Here is a 16779-nt window from a genome sequence, read left to right as displayed (position 1 = left end):
CAGAGTTCTCGACATGAGCGACAGTGCAGCCGCCGAAACGGCTCCTCCAACCTCTGCCAGCACCAAACTCAAGATTCCCAAGAAGAAGAAGGCGGCGTCTCCCAGGAAAAAACCAGCCGGTCCCGGGTTGGGCGAGCGGATTGTGAAGATTGTCGGGGAGAGCAGCGATCGGAAGGGGACGTCTCTGGCCGCTATAAAGAAGGCGCTGCAGAGAAGCGGCGTCAATGTGGAGAAGCAAAATGCACAGATCAGGATGGCTGTCAAGAGGTGTCTGCCGAAAGGCTCCTTAGTTCTGGTCAAGGGCCAGGGCGTCTCCGGCTCCTTCAAACTCCCAACGAATCCAGTCACGGCAAAAGTGGGAAAGAAGGCGAGACCAGCAGCATCCGCCAAGAAACCAGCCGTGAAGAAAACAACGGCCAAGAAGGTGACAGCGAAGAAATCCCCAGCTAAGAAAGCGGCCGTCAAGAAGGCAGCAACGCCGAAGAAAGCGGTGAAGAAAGCAGCGCCTAAGAAAAAGACTCCCGTGAAGAAGGTGAAAAAGATCAAGAGCCCCAAGGCCGCAAAACCGGTCCCGAAATCGGGTAAACCGAAGGCCAAGCCCAAAGCGAAAGTGACCAAGAAAGCAGCAAAGAAATGAAGCAGTCTGTGCAACATGTAACCACCTGAACACAAAGGCTCTTCTCAGAGCCACCCATATCTCTCAGGAAAGAGCTGAGCCCGGATCAAATGATCCCTGTCCCATCTCCGAGTGCAGGGTAAATTATATATTAATTAATGTGAGTAACTCGTCCACATTTCTCTGCCAGATTTACACCCAGTCTCTCTCCCATAGTCTACAATAAATCAGTATTAGGCCCACATCATACTGCCCATAGGTTCGGGTGCAGTTTCATTTCATGTCCGTCTGCTTTTCACATATTCAGGGAGAGTCTCTGAGAGGAACACTGGGCCAGAAACCCCGCTTCGCAACACAATCCCCAAGAAATGATTTTCTCCCATTCAGCTAAAGGAATAGAAACTGACATTGAATTGGAAGCAACCGTGTGTTGTCTCGTTAAGAAAGGCCGGGACATGGCCGTTTAATTGTGTCGCAACTGCTTTTAAAAGTTCCAGGTTTTGTTATCTTTGAACATGAAGCTTGAGTCTGTATGTTTTTTGACGGGCCTTATGTTCACAGCCCTTGTGGAGAAAAGGTTGAGTTCCAGATTCATTTGGGGGCTGGAGTTAGCTGGAGGCGGAGCTGGATATTTCTCTGTCCGTCACTCAGTTTCCTGCCCGGGCCGCCTCTCACTCTGTGTCAGCTGTTTCTCAGTCAGGCCGGGGCGGGCTGTATAAAAAAGGAAGGTGAGGCAGCGCGAATCGCATTCGGCAGCGATTGGAGTGAAGAAGCGTGATGTCTGGAAGAGGCAAAGGAGGCAAAGGCCTGGGGAAAGGCGGAGCGAAGCGGCACCGGAAAGTGCTCCGTGATAACATCGAGGGCATCACGAAACCAGCCATCCGGCGCCTGGCTCGCCGTGGTGGGGTCAAGCGCATCTCGGGCTTGATCTACGAGGAGACCCGCGGGGTGCTGAAGGTTTTCCTGGAGAATGTGACCAGGGATGCGGTCACCTACACTGGGCACGCCAAGCGCAAGACGGTCACTGCCATGGATGTGGTGTACGCTCTGAAACGCCAGGGCCGCACTCTCTATGGGTTCGGCGGCTGAGCAAATCGACCCTTTTCCAGCGAACCAAAAGGCTCTTTTCAGAACCACCCAAACCCTCCAAGTGAGAGCGGAGACCTGAGCACAGGAAAGGCAGCACATAGAGAGGGTGTAGTGTACCGCAGCTGGTTATTCCATATCTCGAATTGTAATTCTGTCCTGACGCGAAATGTTACAGATTGCAGTATTTCTATTTCATTCCTTCCAGGAATGATATTCAGTTCAGTTTTCATTCAGGGAAGCCTGCAGATGTTTTAATGGCCTCTTATTACACTCTCTCTGTTGCAGTTTTCGGACTAATTCTAACTGGGTGAAAGAAAAATGAGCCGATAAATTGAGATTGTGTAACTTTTTTTAGCGTGCACTGTTAGCTTTGAAGATGCTTAAATCGGCGGTGTTATTTAGATTCATTCACGGAGGTGACACGGCCGGTTGATTAGTTTGAGATAACAAGGTGTGGAGCTGGATGAACACAGCAGGCCAAGCAGCATCAGAGGAGCAGGAAGGCTGACGTTTCGGGCCTCGACCCTTCTTCAGAAGTCTGGGCTGTGTTAAAACCCCGCGCTTTCCTCCTACCTGTTACGGGCAGATCAGGCAATGATCCCGCGTCCTGTCCGCGTTAACTGCAAGTTAGGTTTAAAAAGAAATCCCACAAAGTACAGATTTTATCGTCGTTGGACTTTACTTTATTTTGCATTTAAAGACAACTTAATTTCAGGATTGCGAGGGTAAAATCGGCGCGCTTTTTGAAATTGACAAACTGTCATTTCAAGTTAACCAATCAGACTCCAACAACTATTTTATTGCCTTTTCTGTACCTTCCGCAGCTGTTTCTCAGTTGGTTGAGGGACGGGACTGTATCCATTCCCAGCTCTAAGGCGGGATCTTCAATTCTCTTAAATAGGCAGCACCGCCACAGGCTCAGCATTGATAGCAGCAGCGTGTAAGTGTGTTGTAGAGAATTGAAGGGAATGGCCAGAACCAAGCAGACAGCGCGTAAATCCACTGGAGGGAAAGCTCCCCGCAAGCAGCTGGCGACCAAAGCGGCCCGCAAGAGCGCTCCGGCCACGGGCGGGGTGAAAAAGCCTCATCGCTACAGGCCTGGCACGGTAGCTCTGCGGGAGATCCGCCGCTACCAGAAATCCACCGAGCTGCTGATCCGCAAACTGCCCTTCCAGCGCCTGGTGCGGGAGATCGCTCAGGACTTCAAGACTGACCTGCGGTTCCAGAGCTCGGCCGTGATGGCCCTGCAGGAGGCCAGCGAGGCTTACCTGGTGGGGCTGTTTGAGGACACCAACCTGTGTGCCATCCATGCCAAGCGAGTCACCATCATGCCGAAAGACATCCAGCTGGCCCGCCGGATTCGCGGGGAGCGCGCCTAAACGGAGCGTGCCTGGCCCTGCACGTTAACCCCGAGAAACCCAACGGCTTTTTTCAGAGCCACTAAGCTACCCACAAAGAGCCGAACTGACGCATGATGTGCGTTTCGTTGTTATATTTCCATATCTTACCATTATTGCACCGGGCTAATTCAGCTGTAATTGCAGGAACTGCATCTGGCTGAAGAAAACACAAGTGCGTAGGACTGATACATTTGTGTTATTTAAATTAAAACTCAATAAGTGTATTTTAATTATAAATTGAGGTTTAAATTAGTCACAAAATAATTGAAGTACGGCATCCCTGTATGCAAATTAGAAATTCACGACAAAACCTCTGCTTTTTGCTTCCCTTGGCCTTTCCTCGAGCTCTACTTTCAGCCTCCTGTTTGTTTACCTTGGATTCCAGCATCTGCTGTTTCTTTTTTCTGATAACTGTGACCATGGCTGAGAAGGAGGGCAGGGAAAATGGCGCCAAATCGTTAAACGCTTTCTTACAAATTTGAAAATCCCGCCAATACGTAGAAACCATGAGGCGGTTTTCGACAGAAGAGTGCAAGTGTACTTAACGAGTTGATTTGATTTTCAGATTACAAAATCTGTACTTCACACAATTTGTTTCCTCATTCCACAAGAGGCTTCTCTCTCACTCTCTCTCTGTCTCGCTACTGTGTTGCTTTAAATGACTTTTTTTTAGAATCTCCTCGGATTATTCTTACCGCTATCTCATATCCCCTCTTTGCCCTCCGGATCTCCCTCTTCAGAATGCACCTAATCTTTTTATACTGTTCAAGAGATTCAGTTAAACCTCATTTTCAATATCTAATTTTTTTTTTCTATTCTCAACGTCGAACCTTAATAATCTAATTCAACGATTGCTCATTAATCCTACTTTGGTAGATGTTCTTCGGAACGTTTGCTCAGATTCGATCAATCAAACGGTCTCTTTCTGCTGTGTTTAGATTCCATGAACGTGCTTCCTGATCGATGTATTGATAGGGACACCGTCTTTTCATTAGTTTTAAAGTCTCCCTCCCTTATTCCAGTTTACACCTAACTGCTGTAACTATTGAAGATATTTCTTCACAATTGTCCAGTGAAAATATGTGGGTTGAAATTAGAAAAAGGAAAGGAATGATCACCTTGATGAGATTGTATTAATAGGCCCCACAATAGTCAGATGGACATTGACGAACATATATGTAGAGACATCTCAGACATAAGTAAGGATAATAATGTTGTAATAGGTGATTTTAATTTTCCAAAGGTTGAGTGGGACTACACTAGTTCCACAGGTTTGGATAGTGAAGAACTTGCTAATTGTGTTCAAGAAAGTTTTTAAAAAAACGTTTTCTTCAGTAATGGGGCAGGGTGAGTGATTGATGAGATAGTGCAGGAACACTTTGGGTCTATGATGGTAATTTTATTAGCTTTAAACTAGTTATGAAAAAGATAATACTTCCTTGAAAGTTAAAATTTTTAATTGAAGTAAGGCAAATATTAATGGTATGAGACAAGAACTTTCAAAAGTCATTCAATAGAATTCCTATAGTGTGGAAACAGCAACTTGGCCCAACAAGTCCACACCGTCCTCCAAGAGCATCCCACTCAGACTCATTCCCCTATCTAACCCACCGAACCTAAACATCCCTGGGCACAATGGGCAATTTTAGCTTGGCCAATCCACCTACCCTGCACATCTTTGGACCGTGGGAGGAAACCAGAGCACCTGGAGGAAACCCACGCAGATATGGGGAGAATGCAAACTCTCACACAGACACTCGCCCAAGGCTGGAATCGCACCCAGGTCCCTTGTGCTCTGAAGTGCTAACCACTGTGCCACCCATTGGTAGTAGAGTGTTCACAGGTAAGGGGATGTCTGATAAGTGGAAGGCATTCACAAGTGTCATATGAAAGTTCAGAGTTAATATGATCGTCTTAGACTAAAAGGTAAGCTGGCAGGATAAAGGAACAATGGATTAATAAAGATATTGAGGTTCTCGTTGGGAATACAAAAGAAATCGTATTAGATAGAGACAACTGGGTCCAAATGAGTGTAGAGACAGGAGGAAAAAAAATGACCTTTTCATCAGTAATACGGCAGGGCTAGTTACTGATGTGATAGTGAGGGAGCACTATGGAGTGTAGGGGCATTCTGAAGAGATCAGGAAAGCAAAGAGGGGATTCAAGATAGCTTTAGTGTAAAAGTTTAGGATAATCCAAAGAGATTCTGCAAGATCATTAAAAGCAAGCGAGTGATTAGAGAGAAAGAGATGAGCTCTTAATACAGAGGCTACCTATTTGAGTTTTGAAACTCAGAAGACAGGAGGAATAGAAAACAAATATTTCACAAATAAAATTGTTGGGGGAGAGAAATAGAAGCTCGAGAACTTGGGAAATAAATATTGATATTTTGAAAACAATTCATATTATAGAAGAGGAAGCGTTGGAGGTCTTAGAAAGCATAGAGTTGAATAAATGTCCAGAATCTGATATACTGTATTGAGGATATTGTAGGAAGTTAAGAAGGAAATTGCAGAAACCCTTGCAGTAATGTTTGTACCATCTATAACTACAGTGAGGTGCGGCATGACTGGAGGTAGTCTAATGTGCCTTTATTTTCAAGAAGGGATGTAAGGAGAAGCTTAGTAAGTATAGGCCTGTGAGTCTGAATTATGTGGTGGGTACATTGTTGGAGGTGATTCCAAAAGATACGATTCATATGTATGGGGTAGGTGGGGGTTTTCAAAGAATGGTTAGGGATAGTCAGCATGGTTTTGAGTGAGGGAAATTATATCTCAAAATTGATTGAATTTTTTGAGGTAGTAACCAAGATGATTGAGAGCAGAGTGGTAGACATTGTTTACTTGGACTTTAGTGAAGTGTAGGGGTGACCTGCATACAACAAAGTGGCCCCTGTTTGAACAAAGACACACAAGGACTAAACAAAATGGGGCGGTCTGCTCTAACATTTAAATTGAAACATACTAATACCTTGGAAGAGATCTGCCCAAGGTCGTAGAAAGGCCCTGCAACCCATCATCTGAGACAACAAGGTGTAGAGCTGGATGAACACAGCAGGCCAAGAAGCATCAAGACAGTTTTGATAAGAGGATGCCTAAGAACGGATAAATGACTCCAGTCTCATCAATGAAAGGATGTTGCTCCACTAGAGACATAGCATCAGGGGTCTAAATCTTAGCTTAGACTAACTCCCTGAACAGCTACAAAAAAGAACAACAGCGAAAGGTATTTCATAGCAGTTAGCTTCTTAAACTATAGTATTAAGAAAAAAAAGGTTCTATTTAAAGAATTATTTGACAATCACAGAAGTAGGTTTCAACATATAACCAGAATATAATACAAGCAGTTGAGGAAAACACATTTAAACCCATGTGAAAGTGAATCAGCTTTAGGACATGCCTTATCTTACATCGTAAACAAGACAGATTGATCCAATTCATTAGTGACAAAGTGCTAGTGGTAAAAGTAGCTGTAGAACTTTACACTTTAATTACTGTTATAAGATTAGAGCTAATCATGTAGCTGTTACTTAAAACTAACTGCCATATATATATCAGGATGGTGGGAAATATCAAATTTAATCAATCCTTTTAGAAAGGGGTCACACATAATACCACAAATAATAGGATTCAAACAGCTCTTCGAGATAAAGTCTCGGACAGACCAGGAGTATAGCTAATAACTTACAGAATGTGAATTAATAGGATGCATAGAAAGATCCCCAAGGCCCAGTGATGACAATGTCTAGTAAACACCATGAGATAATGAGAACCGAGGCTGTTCCTATGACCATGATTGATTTGGTGCCCCATGGGGTTAGGTGTTTGGATTAAGGTGAAGGACAGTGACTACTTTGCATTTGATTATTGTAACATGTAGTGTATAAAAACGCTGTAGTTCCTTGCAAAATCAAAGTGTGTCATTGATCTCTCTTCCGATCTGAGCTGTAGATTAAGGGAAAAATGCTTTCTCACATCGAGAACAGATTTGTGGAAGATCCTTTGGCCCTCTCCCTGCATTAACTGGTTTCTTCTTGAATAAACATCTTCCACTTGCCTGAATCCAGTCTGCATCCTGAGTATTTGTTTGTAGCCAGGGTTCGAGGTGGGGGGGTCGGGGAGTGTGGGAATGAGGAGGGTAAGCTCCTTCACAAAGTCTTTGACAATGTTCTTCACGGCAGATGAAATAATAGGGTAAGATTACATGGGACTTGGGGTGAGGCTGGAAATTGGATACAAAACTGGCTTGATGGCAGGAGATGGAGACAGCTTGGCAGTTGCTTTCTGGACCGGAGGCCTGTTACTAGTGGTGTTCCACTCCAACTTGTGTTGGGTCCACTTTTGTTTATCTTTTAAATAAATGATTCAGATGAGAATTTAGAAGGTATGGGTAGTCATTTTGAAGGGGTCACCAAAATTAGTGGCATAGTGGACAGTGAAGATGGTTATTGAAGACTACAAAGAGATCGTGATCAATTGGGTCAATGGCTTGAGGACAGGCAGATGGAGGTACTGAGGCATTGCATTTTTGAAAAACAGAGCGGCAGGTCTTGTACAGATACAAGTAGGGCCTTGGATAGTGTTGTAGAACAGAGAGAACTAATGGGTCAAGTATATAGTTCTTTAAAGTTTGCATCAGCTGTAGACCACGTGGCACCTGGCTTCATTACTCACTCCTTTTGAACACAGGACATTTTTGAGACTTTTACTGAAGCACTATATCAGGTTCTGGTCACCGTTAGGGAAGGATATTATTGCACTGGAGGAGCTTCAGAAAAGGTTTGACCAGGATGTTGAGATAACACAATATGGAGCTCGAGGAACACAACAGGCCAGGCAGCAGAGAAGCAGGAAAGTTGACTTTTTCAAAAAAAGGGTCCTGACCCGAAAAGTCAACTTTTCTGCTGCCTCGCCTACTGTGATCCACCAGCTCCACACTGTTATCTCGTACTTACTACTTGATGCATTGCGTCATTTTAGCTCTTCTCAAATGCAGTTACAGGAAATATGAAACTGGTTGTGAGCGAGGCACTGAGATGCATTTATATGACGATGATTAAAGTCACAGGCAGTTACAGAGCAATAACAAATAATGCAATCCGAACGCTATTACCATTGCGATTCATTATAAATTCGTGATAAACGTTTCACTCTCCACGCGTTTCAGCTGTTCCGTGAGCGTGACTGACTGCAACTTGTTGGTTAAGATTTCATGTTAAATCATACACAGTGACAGGAAGAGTATCAAATAGCAAAGGGACTGAAACGGACATCAAACAATTAATGCAGAAAAAGACATTCCGACAGAGGGAATGGTCTCGCTGCTTTTCACCGATGTCGTGGGTGGCTCTTAAGAGCCTTTGGGTTGTCAGATGAAATAACGGTATCTTTACTTTTTAGTGGCGCCCCCAGCGCCGGTTTTCTTGGGCAGCAGCACGGCCTGGATATTAGGCAGTACCCCACCCTGAGCGATGGTCACCCCTCCCAGCAGCTTGTTGAGCTCCTCGTCGTTGCGCACAGCCAGCTGGAAGTGCCTGGGGATGATGCGGGTCTTCTTGTTGTCCCGGGCCGCGTTACCGGCCAGCTCGAGGATTTCAGCCGTCAGATACTCGAGCACCGCAGCCAGATAAACCGGCGCTCCGGCACCCACACGCTCAGCATAGTTACCCTTTCTCAGGAGCCTGTGAACACGGCCCACCGGGAACTGCAGACCAGCCCGGGACGACCGGCTCTTCGCCTTCGAGCGAGCTTTCCCACCAGCGCCCTTTCCTCTCCCAGACGTGACGAATATATTACAAGCACTTTCACACAGTATGATGCAATGCGCCCACATTCCGGCATCTTATACCTTCGGGAGGAATGGTGGTGCGGCCATTGCTGATTGGCCACATTGTTTAGCTTCTCTATATGTCGTTTCAATTCCCAATCAGATATCTGCTTCACTCACCAATCCGGAGAGGGCCCGGGGAGGAGGCCGGAAAATACCGGCGCCAAATCATCAAACGCTTTCTTTCTGATTTGAAAAGCCCGCCAATATGTACCAAAAAGTAGGAAGGTGAACACAATAGAATGCACGAATACTCGAGTTAATTTACTTTTAGATTCTAAATGTATACTTTACATAATCTCCCTTTCCCTCACCTCCTTGAATATGTCAATTTCTGACCTAGAATCGGATTTTCTGAACATTAAATGCAAGCGGAAACAAAAAAGCGCCAAAATCTGCACTCTGCAACTAATTTATTTCGCATTTCAAAAACACCCGATAAGTTGATAAAACATTCGATAACGTTCTTCCAGGTGAGCGCCTTAATTGCGGACACCGTTTTTCGAGAATATTTAAAAGCGGCCCTCCCTTATTGCACTCGATCAGAGTTCAGCAAAAGCTCCACATTTACTATGTCAGTCCGGCAGCTGTTCTGGTTTTATCTCGGCTCATTTTGAAAGTATCTCCCCGACAGCAAAAAGCCTCAACAACCTGACAAAACCCGCGAGGAGATCTGGAAATAAAACAAAAGGGCGAAACGGAACTCGGAGGAAAAGTATATTTTCTTCCTTGCCCTTTTGCATACCCCACCGGGTCTTGTAGCTTCTGAATCGATTGAGTGAGAGAGGAACACGATCACACAGAAATTGCTCAAAATAGCTCATTGGTCTTTGACATGATCCCTGTCCACAGGCAGCGATTACAGTTGTGTATGAACACATCCGAGAACAAGCGCGCTCAGGGCCAGGGATCAATTGTTAATTTACGGAAGATTTATAAAATACAAATGTCGTACAGACATTAACATCATAGTTCAGTTGTTTCAGGGAAGCTGTGGGTGGCTCTTAGAAGAGCCGTTGGGTTTTGGGTGTGTTTTTTTTCAACACAACGTGGTGTCTCACTTGGAGCTGGTGTACTTGGTCACCGCCTTTGTACCCTCCGACACGGCGTGCTTGGCCAGCTCCCCGGGCAGCAGCAGCCGCACGGCGGTCTGGATCTCCCGGGAACTGATGGTGCTGCACTTGTTGTAATGGGCCAGGCGGGAAGCCTCCCCCGCGATGCGCTCGAAAATATCGTTGACGAATGAGTTCATGATGCTCATGGCCTTGGAGAAGATGCCGGTGTCGGGGTGAACCTGCTTCATCACTTTGTAGATGTAGATAGAATAACTTTCTTTCCTGGACCTTCTCCTCTTCTTGCCGCTTTTCGCTGGCGCCCTCTTCACCACTTTCTTAGCGCCCTTCTTGGCAACTTGTCCTTTCCTTTCCTCTACAATTGCGACAGTCCATATTCAATATTGAACAAGAAGAAGTGGGCTCAGAGCTCGCTTTTTATAGCCTGATGGCGTCAGCAATGCTAATGAAGGATGGGAGAAAGCCTTGTTCCTCAATGGGTAGTTTACAAGAATGTTAAAACATGACATTAGCCTTTCTGTGATTGGTTAGTATGGGACAAAACGTGAATCTGCCCGGATCTGCAATGAAATTTCAAACGCAAATCGAAATTTTGTACACGGATCAAACTCCGAGCTTTCTCCAAATCGTGACATCCTAATCGCGATTTAATCTACATCTTTTGATAATGGTTTTCTTTTCTCCTCCGTTTAAAAATGTCATCACGTTCGTTGTCAAGTGACAAAATGCACTGAAATCTGACAGTGGTGTGTTTCACTCCTGGAAATGATGGAACTACTGACAATTGCATCGTGCTTGATGAACATGGGAGTTAGGGAATGTTCTCTCTTGCTCATGTTTCTTGTCCTCCACTCTCTGAAGTTTAAGGACGTTATACCAGCATCTGCTCCGTCAACACCCTTCAGTTTTCGTTTCCTCGAAAGGTTTGACGTCCTTCTTCAAATCTCCAATGAGTATAGGCCCAAACTATTCATACGTTCCTCAGAATACCTGCCAGCGTGTGTCGGTATCAGTTTTACACGGATGACCTCGATGACAAAAGAGAACTGATGTACTGCGACCCGTGCCTTTCGCTTTCTGCTGATTACACAAATTTTACTCTCTATCCCTGAGGCTCTTCAATCAGTGTCAGCAGCTTTCTGCCTACATTTCAGTTCCTGGAATCTTGCTTTGCACTTAATTAGCGTGGATGTTATTTTGTGCATTTCAGTTTCTAGCAATAATTGTTTTTCATGGATTTTCTCTGAACTTTATTTGTCAACACGTCAGTTGTATTTACACTGATTATTGTCATTTAAGAATATTTTGAACACAGTACCTTTTGCAAATTTTAATTGTGACAATCTCTTGTGTGTAGATTTTTTTTTTGTTTTATCACTATCAATGAGTCCCTGATTACAGTGTGAATGATATTGTGTTGTTCAGAATTTCAGGTTGACTGAGGGTTAGTTTTATTTCTCATTATTGGCTGTGTAAAAATGGGAGTGCAGTTATCGATCTGCCATTTCAGCTTCCACTAAGTGAATGATTATTACTCCCTCACAATCTGTCCATCAGTTTCTGCTGACCGAATGTGAGTGTGCAGTAATCAATCTGTACCAATCAGTTCCTCCAGTGATTATGCTTGTGTAATTATCAGTCTATCCCCAAAGCTCGCTCCTGTGTGAATGTGTAATTGTAGTTATCAATCTGTCGCTATCAGGTCTTTGCTATGTACGTGTGTGCGTGTATTTACCGATTTCTGCTGTGAATGAGAGTTTAGTTATCCATATGCTTATGTTCATTTCACAGCCTCTCTCTCAGTTTCTGCATTGGGAATATGGAAATGTATTTATTACCTGTACCTGTCCGTTTCTATCACGTGAAAATGTAATTGTTGTCATTAATGTGTCCCTGTCAGTTCGTGCAATTCAAGAGTGTGACTGTAGTTATTAACCTGGCCCTCTTAGTTTCTGTTATGTCCAGATTGATCTGGACCTGTCAATTTCTGCTTGGTGCATACGTGACTGTCAATACATACCTGTCAGTTTCTTGTCTGAACATGTGAATGTAGTTATCAAAACTGTACCTGTCAGTTAATTTGCTGTGAAACTGAGTGTGTAATTATCAATTTGCTCTTATCAATTGCTGCATTGTGAATATGAGTGTGCTTACTCATCTTTCTAGGACAGTTATTGTTGTGTGAATGTGTGAGCATATTTACCAATCTGTCCCTGCCAGTTTCTGAAATTTGAATGTGATTTTATTTATCAATCTGTACCAGTCAGTTTTTATTTTAGCACTTTCAGTCTCTACCTGACAGGTTCTGCTATTTCAACATTGGAGTTCAGTTACTGATCTGCAATGCCAGTTTCTGCTCGGTGAATGTTGCAGCACAGTTATTCATTTGTACCTCATACTTTCTGATATCGAAAATTGTAGTTATTAACCTGTTTTTGTTGGTAAGTGCAATGTGAATGAGAATGTAGTTATTTGGCAGTTTCTGTCATGTGAACATCTGAGTGTCATGAATCTATCCATCACTATTACCACAATATTAGTGGTGTGACTAGTTATCAACACGTCCCTGTCAGTTTCTGCTGTATGGATATGTGAGGTTAGTAATCAATATGTACCTGTGAGAATCTGTTTGTGAAAAGTGGAGTGTAGTTATCATACTGCACCTGACATTTTTTTTTTAAATCTGTGGATATTTGAATGCAGTTATAAAATTGGACCTGTCAGGTTATGCTGTGAATCTGGGAGTGTTATTATCAATCTGTTCTTCTGTGTTTCTATGATGTGGATATGTCAGGTCCTGTTAGTTTGATATATGTGAGCATAGTTATTAATGTGTACATATCCCTTTTTATAATGTGAACTTGTGAATGTTTTTAGCCAACTTTACCTGTTAGGTTTGCTATGTCAATATGTGAGTGTCATCATCAATCTGTTTTTGCCTGTTTCTGCAATGTGAATGAATGAGCAGAGCTATCAATACATGCTTGTCAGCTTCGATTTGATAACGTGGCTTAACTCTCTGGCAGCCAGTAATATTCTCAGTGAGAATGCAATTTGTTATGTAGTAGTTGTTATTAGGGTGATTTAATGCAGCTTAGATTCAGTTCCTGAGTGTATATTTGGGACGAGTATTCGGTCCATCCATCTTCAAAAATGGTGTAAATGTCAATGGGCTATGAATGTTGAATGTGACGTTGACTTGCTCACCGAGCTGGCTTGTTTTTCTTCACACGTTGCGTCACCATGTGAGGTGATATCATCAGTGGAGCCTTCGATGAAGCAATGTTGTTCTACTCCGCGTGGAAATTATACTGTCTGGTCCATTATGGTGAGTACTGTCATTTCAGTTTTGATCTGTATGGGTTTACATATGGGTTCCAATTCTATATGTTTGTGTGGAGAACCATGCCTCTGGGAATTTCTGTGCATGTCTATGTTTGGCTTGGGTTACTATGGTTACTTTGTCCAACAACAACAACAAAGTTGCTGGAAAAGCTCAGCTGGTCTGGCAGAATCTCTAAGGAAAAAACAGAGTTAACCTTTCGGGTCCAGTGACCCTTCCTCAGAACCAGTTACTGATGAGCTTTTCCAGCAACTTTGTTTTTGTTCCTGATTTACAGCATCCACAGTTCTTTCAGTTTTTATATGGTTACTTTGTCCCATTTCAACTGATGGCCTTCATTGTCTGAATGTATTGTATATTCAGACAATGAAGGCCATCAGGTTAACTGGGACAAAGTAACCATAGTAGCCCAAGCCAAACATAGACACACATGGGAATTCCCAGAGGCATGGTTTTCCATCCATACTTCAAAATCAACAAATATATAGAATCAGACGCCATATATAAACTCATACAGATCAAAACCAGAAATGACAGTACTCACCATAACAGACCAGACAGTATAAATTCCACACGGAGTAGAACACATCACTTCATCAGAGGCTCCACTGATGATGTCACCGAGCATGGTGATGAAAACATCTGAACAAAAGCAAGCCCGCTCAGCGAGCAAGTCAGCAACATTATCCACTACCCGAGCTGCAGATCTTTGCCAAACTTTAAATGCTGAAATTTGTTCAAACTGGGCAGGTGTGCATTGTTAATGGTGAAAAAAAAAACTTGTATTTCCTCCGTGTTGTTTGAGCATATCTCACTGGAAATTGACTTCAATGTATGTCTGACTCAATCTGCTCTGTGCCTGTGGGAAGGATGTTCTCTGCTCTGACAGCGGTAAAATACCTTCTGTTTGTTAGAAGCAGCTGGTCACACGTGGTTTGGACTGAGGGAATATCACTTTCTCTTAGTCCTTCAAGTATTTGCCTGGAGAAAGACAGAAGAAAAACCTCCTGTAAATCAACATCAGCCAAGTTTGATAATATTTAATTGATCAATGCAATGTTTAGTTAATAGTCATTACAATATTTTATTTCAAGCCAGGAATTTGAACAGAATTGTGTGTCTGATTCCACTCTTGCTCTAAGCTGCTCCCTGTCTGGTGGTTTTTCTTTTTGTTAATTCCATACCAATTGATTGAAGTCCAGAAACTAACCAACAGTTGTACAGTTCCATGAATGGGGCTACCCAATGCAAGTGGATCTGTGAATATGAGTTTAGCTATTGATCTATTCATGTCAGTTCCTACTTGGTGAATGATAACTACACTCACACAATCTAAGCCTTTGTTAAATTACTTATGTATTCACACAGCAGAGACTGACAGGGACAGATTGATATAGAACCATACATCCATTGAAATGATATACCACTGAAGAGGGCTGTTTGGCCTATCTTGTCCATTCCAGCCCAAAGACAAACAGATGGCTATTCTAATCCCACCTTCCTGCACACAGCCAACTGCCCCACAGCTTAAAGCACCGTCAGTTTCTGTAATGTCAATGCATTGATCAATTGGTCATCTTAGTCTCCGTTTTGTGGATATGTAAATATAGTTATCAATTTGTACCAGCCAACTTTTTCTGTATGAATATTTGAATGTAGTTATCCATCTCTACCTGTGAAAATCCAAATACAGTTATTACTATGTACCCGTCAGTCTCTACAACTTCAATGTCCAAGTTTACTTACCAGCCTGTCCCTGTCAGTTTTGCTCTGTTCATCTGAGAGTGTCAGTATTAATCTGTACCTGTCAGTTTCTGGTTTGTTAATGTGGGAATGCATTTATCAATATGTACCTGTCAGTTTCAGCCAATGTGAATGTGTGAGTGCAGTTATTAATCTATGCCTGTCAGATTCTGCTATGTGAATTTGACTGTCATTTTAAGTCTCCACCTGTCAGTTTTGTCATGTGAACAAGTGATTGTCAATCAATATGTCCCACTCAGTTGTTGCAATGAGAAAGTGTGACTGTGGTTATCAATCTGTCCATGCCACTTTCTTCCATGTGAATACACGTGTGTTGTTATCAATCTGTAGCTGTCAGTTTCTGCTCTGAGAGTGTGGGTGTATTTGTCAATCTGTTCCCTTCAGTCTCAGCGATGTGCACGTGTTAGTGTATTTATCAATCTTTTCTCATCAGTTTCTGCTCTCTGAATCGGAGTGTTTATTTATCATTTTTTCACTGTTAGGTTTTGGTTTTGTGAATGTGTAAATGTGTTTATAATTCTGTACCTGTCAGTTTTTGCTATGAGTTTATCTGTGAATTTAGTTTCTGTCTGTTCTTATCAGACTTTTGTGCGAGAATCTGTAAATGTAGTTACCAATCTATACCTGTCAGTTTTGCTTGCTGAATGTGTGTGTGTAATCGTTAGTCTATCCCTGATCGATTCCGCTCTGTGAATATGAGAGTGGTGGTTATCATCTGTAGCTGTCAGTTTCTGCCACATGAATGAATGATTGTAGTTGTCAACCTGTTCCTGTCAGTTTGAGCTGTGTATGTGTCAGTGTAGTTATCCATCTGCATCTGTCAATTTCTGCAAGGTGAATGTGAGAGAGTAGTTATCAACATGTACCTGTGAGATTCTGCTCTGTGATTATTTGAGTATAGTTATCAAACTGTACTTGACAGTTTTTCTTTCCTTTGTGAATATGAGAATGTCGTTGTAAGTCTTTACCTGTTAGTTTGTGATGTGGGAATGTTCGTATCAGTATCTGCAAGGTGAGTATACTTATCAATCTGTGCCTGTCGTTTTCTGCTATCTGAATGTAAGAATGCAGGCATCAATCTATGCCTCTCAGTTTCTGCTATGTCAATATGTGAGCTTGGTTTTTCATCTTTACCTGTCAGTTCCCGAGATGTGAATGTTTTGGTGCAGTTATTAACATAACCCTGAGCGTTTCTGCTTGTAAAAATGCAACCATATTCATTAAATCGTACCTGTCATTTTCAGACACATGAATATGAAAATGTAGTTATCAGTCTGTGACTGTCAGTTTCTGTTCTGTAATTGAGAGAGTGCGCTTATCAATGTGTACAACCAGTTTCTGTTGTGTGAATATGATTGTCATTATCAATCTGGACTTTGTCAGTTTCTCCCCAGTGAATATTCTTGTGTAATTGTCAGACGAGACCTGTAAGTTTTTGCTCTGTGAATGATTAATTATTAATTCATTAGTTATTACCCTCTGCCCATCAGTTTCTGGTTTGCTAATGTGTGAGTGCATTTATCAATTTGTACGTGCCAATTTTTGCAGTATGAATTTGTGCATACAGTTATCAATCCGTTCCTGTCAGCAACCCTTCTGTTAATATAAGAGTGCAGTTATCAATATATTTGGTCACTTTTAGCTCCATGCATTTGAGCGTGTAATTAC

The 16779-nt window shown here is 42.8% G+C and overlaps 3 protein-coding genes and 2 pseudogenes across 3 annotated transcripts; 3 read left to right on the top strand and 2 right to left on the bottom strand.

Moving 5' to 3' along the window:
- The first annotated feature begins 13 nt into the window (after positions 1-13).
- On the top strand, positions 14-688 carry LOC125481647 (histone H1-like). The gene has a single exon (XM_048593476.1). It carries the CDS (start codon positions 14-16, stop codon positions 635-637), a length of 624 nt encoding a protein of 207 aa, XP_048449433.1. The 3' UTR covers positions 638-688.
- A 460-nt stretch (positions 689-1148) lies between these two features.
- On the top strand, positions 1149-1740 carry LOC109933281 (annotated as a pseudogene).
- Positions 1741-2664: 924 nt separating this feature from the next.
- LOC109933302 (histone H3) lies at positions 2665-3150 on the top strand. Its single transcript, XM_020532278.2, has one exon. The coding sequence runs from the start codon at positions 2674-2676 to the stop codon at positions 3082-3084; it is 411 nt and encodes a 136-aa protein (XP_020387867.1). The 5' UTR covers positions 2665-2673; the 3' UTR covers positions 3085-3150.
- A 4968-nt stretch (positions 3151-8118) lies between these two features.
- Positions 8119-8973, bottom strand: LOC109929967 (late histone H2A.2.2-like). The gene has a single exon (XM_048593477.1). The coding sequence runs from the start codon at positions 8935-8937 to the stop codon at positions 8494-8496; it is 444 nt and encodes a 147-aa protein (XP_048449434.1). The 5' UTR covers positions 8938-8973; the 3' UTR covers positions 8119-8493.
- A 361-nt stretch (positions 8974-9334) lies between these two features.
- Positions 9335-14320, bottom strand: LOC125481648 (annotated as a pseudogene).
- Positions 14321-16779: the final 2459 nt, after the last annotated feature.

The sequence above is a fragment of the Rhincodon typus genome, unplaced genomic scaffold (genome assembly GCF_021869965.1).
Source record: "Rhincodon typus isolate 14 unplaced genomic scaffold, sRhiTyp1.1 hic_rhity00002933, whole genome shotgun sequence".
Classification (NCBI taxonomy): domain Eukaryota; kingdom Metazoa; phylum Chordata; class Chondrichthyes; order Orectolobiformes; family Rhincodontidae; genus Rhincodon; species Rhincodon typus.
Note: the sequence above shows the minus strand (reverse complement) of the source record. Positions and strands in the feature narration are given on the sequence as shown.

Excerpts from the sequence above, each read along its gene's own strand:
- LOC125481647 (XM_048593476.1), top strand. The coding sequence starts at position 14 with ATGAGCGACAGTGCAGCCGCCGAAACGGCTCCTCCAACCTCTGCCAGC.
- LOC109933302 (XM_020532278.2), top strand. The coding sequence starts at position 2,674 with ATGGCCAGAACCAAGCAGACAGCGCGTAAATCCACTGGAGGGAAAGCT.
- LOC109929967 (XM_048593477.1), bottom strand. The coding sequence starts at position 8,937 with ATGTGGGCGCATTGCATCATACTGTGTGAAAGTGCTTGTAATATATTC.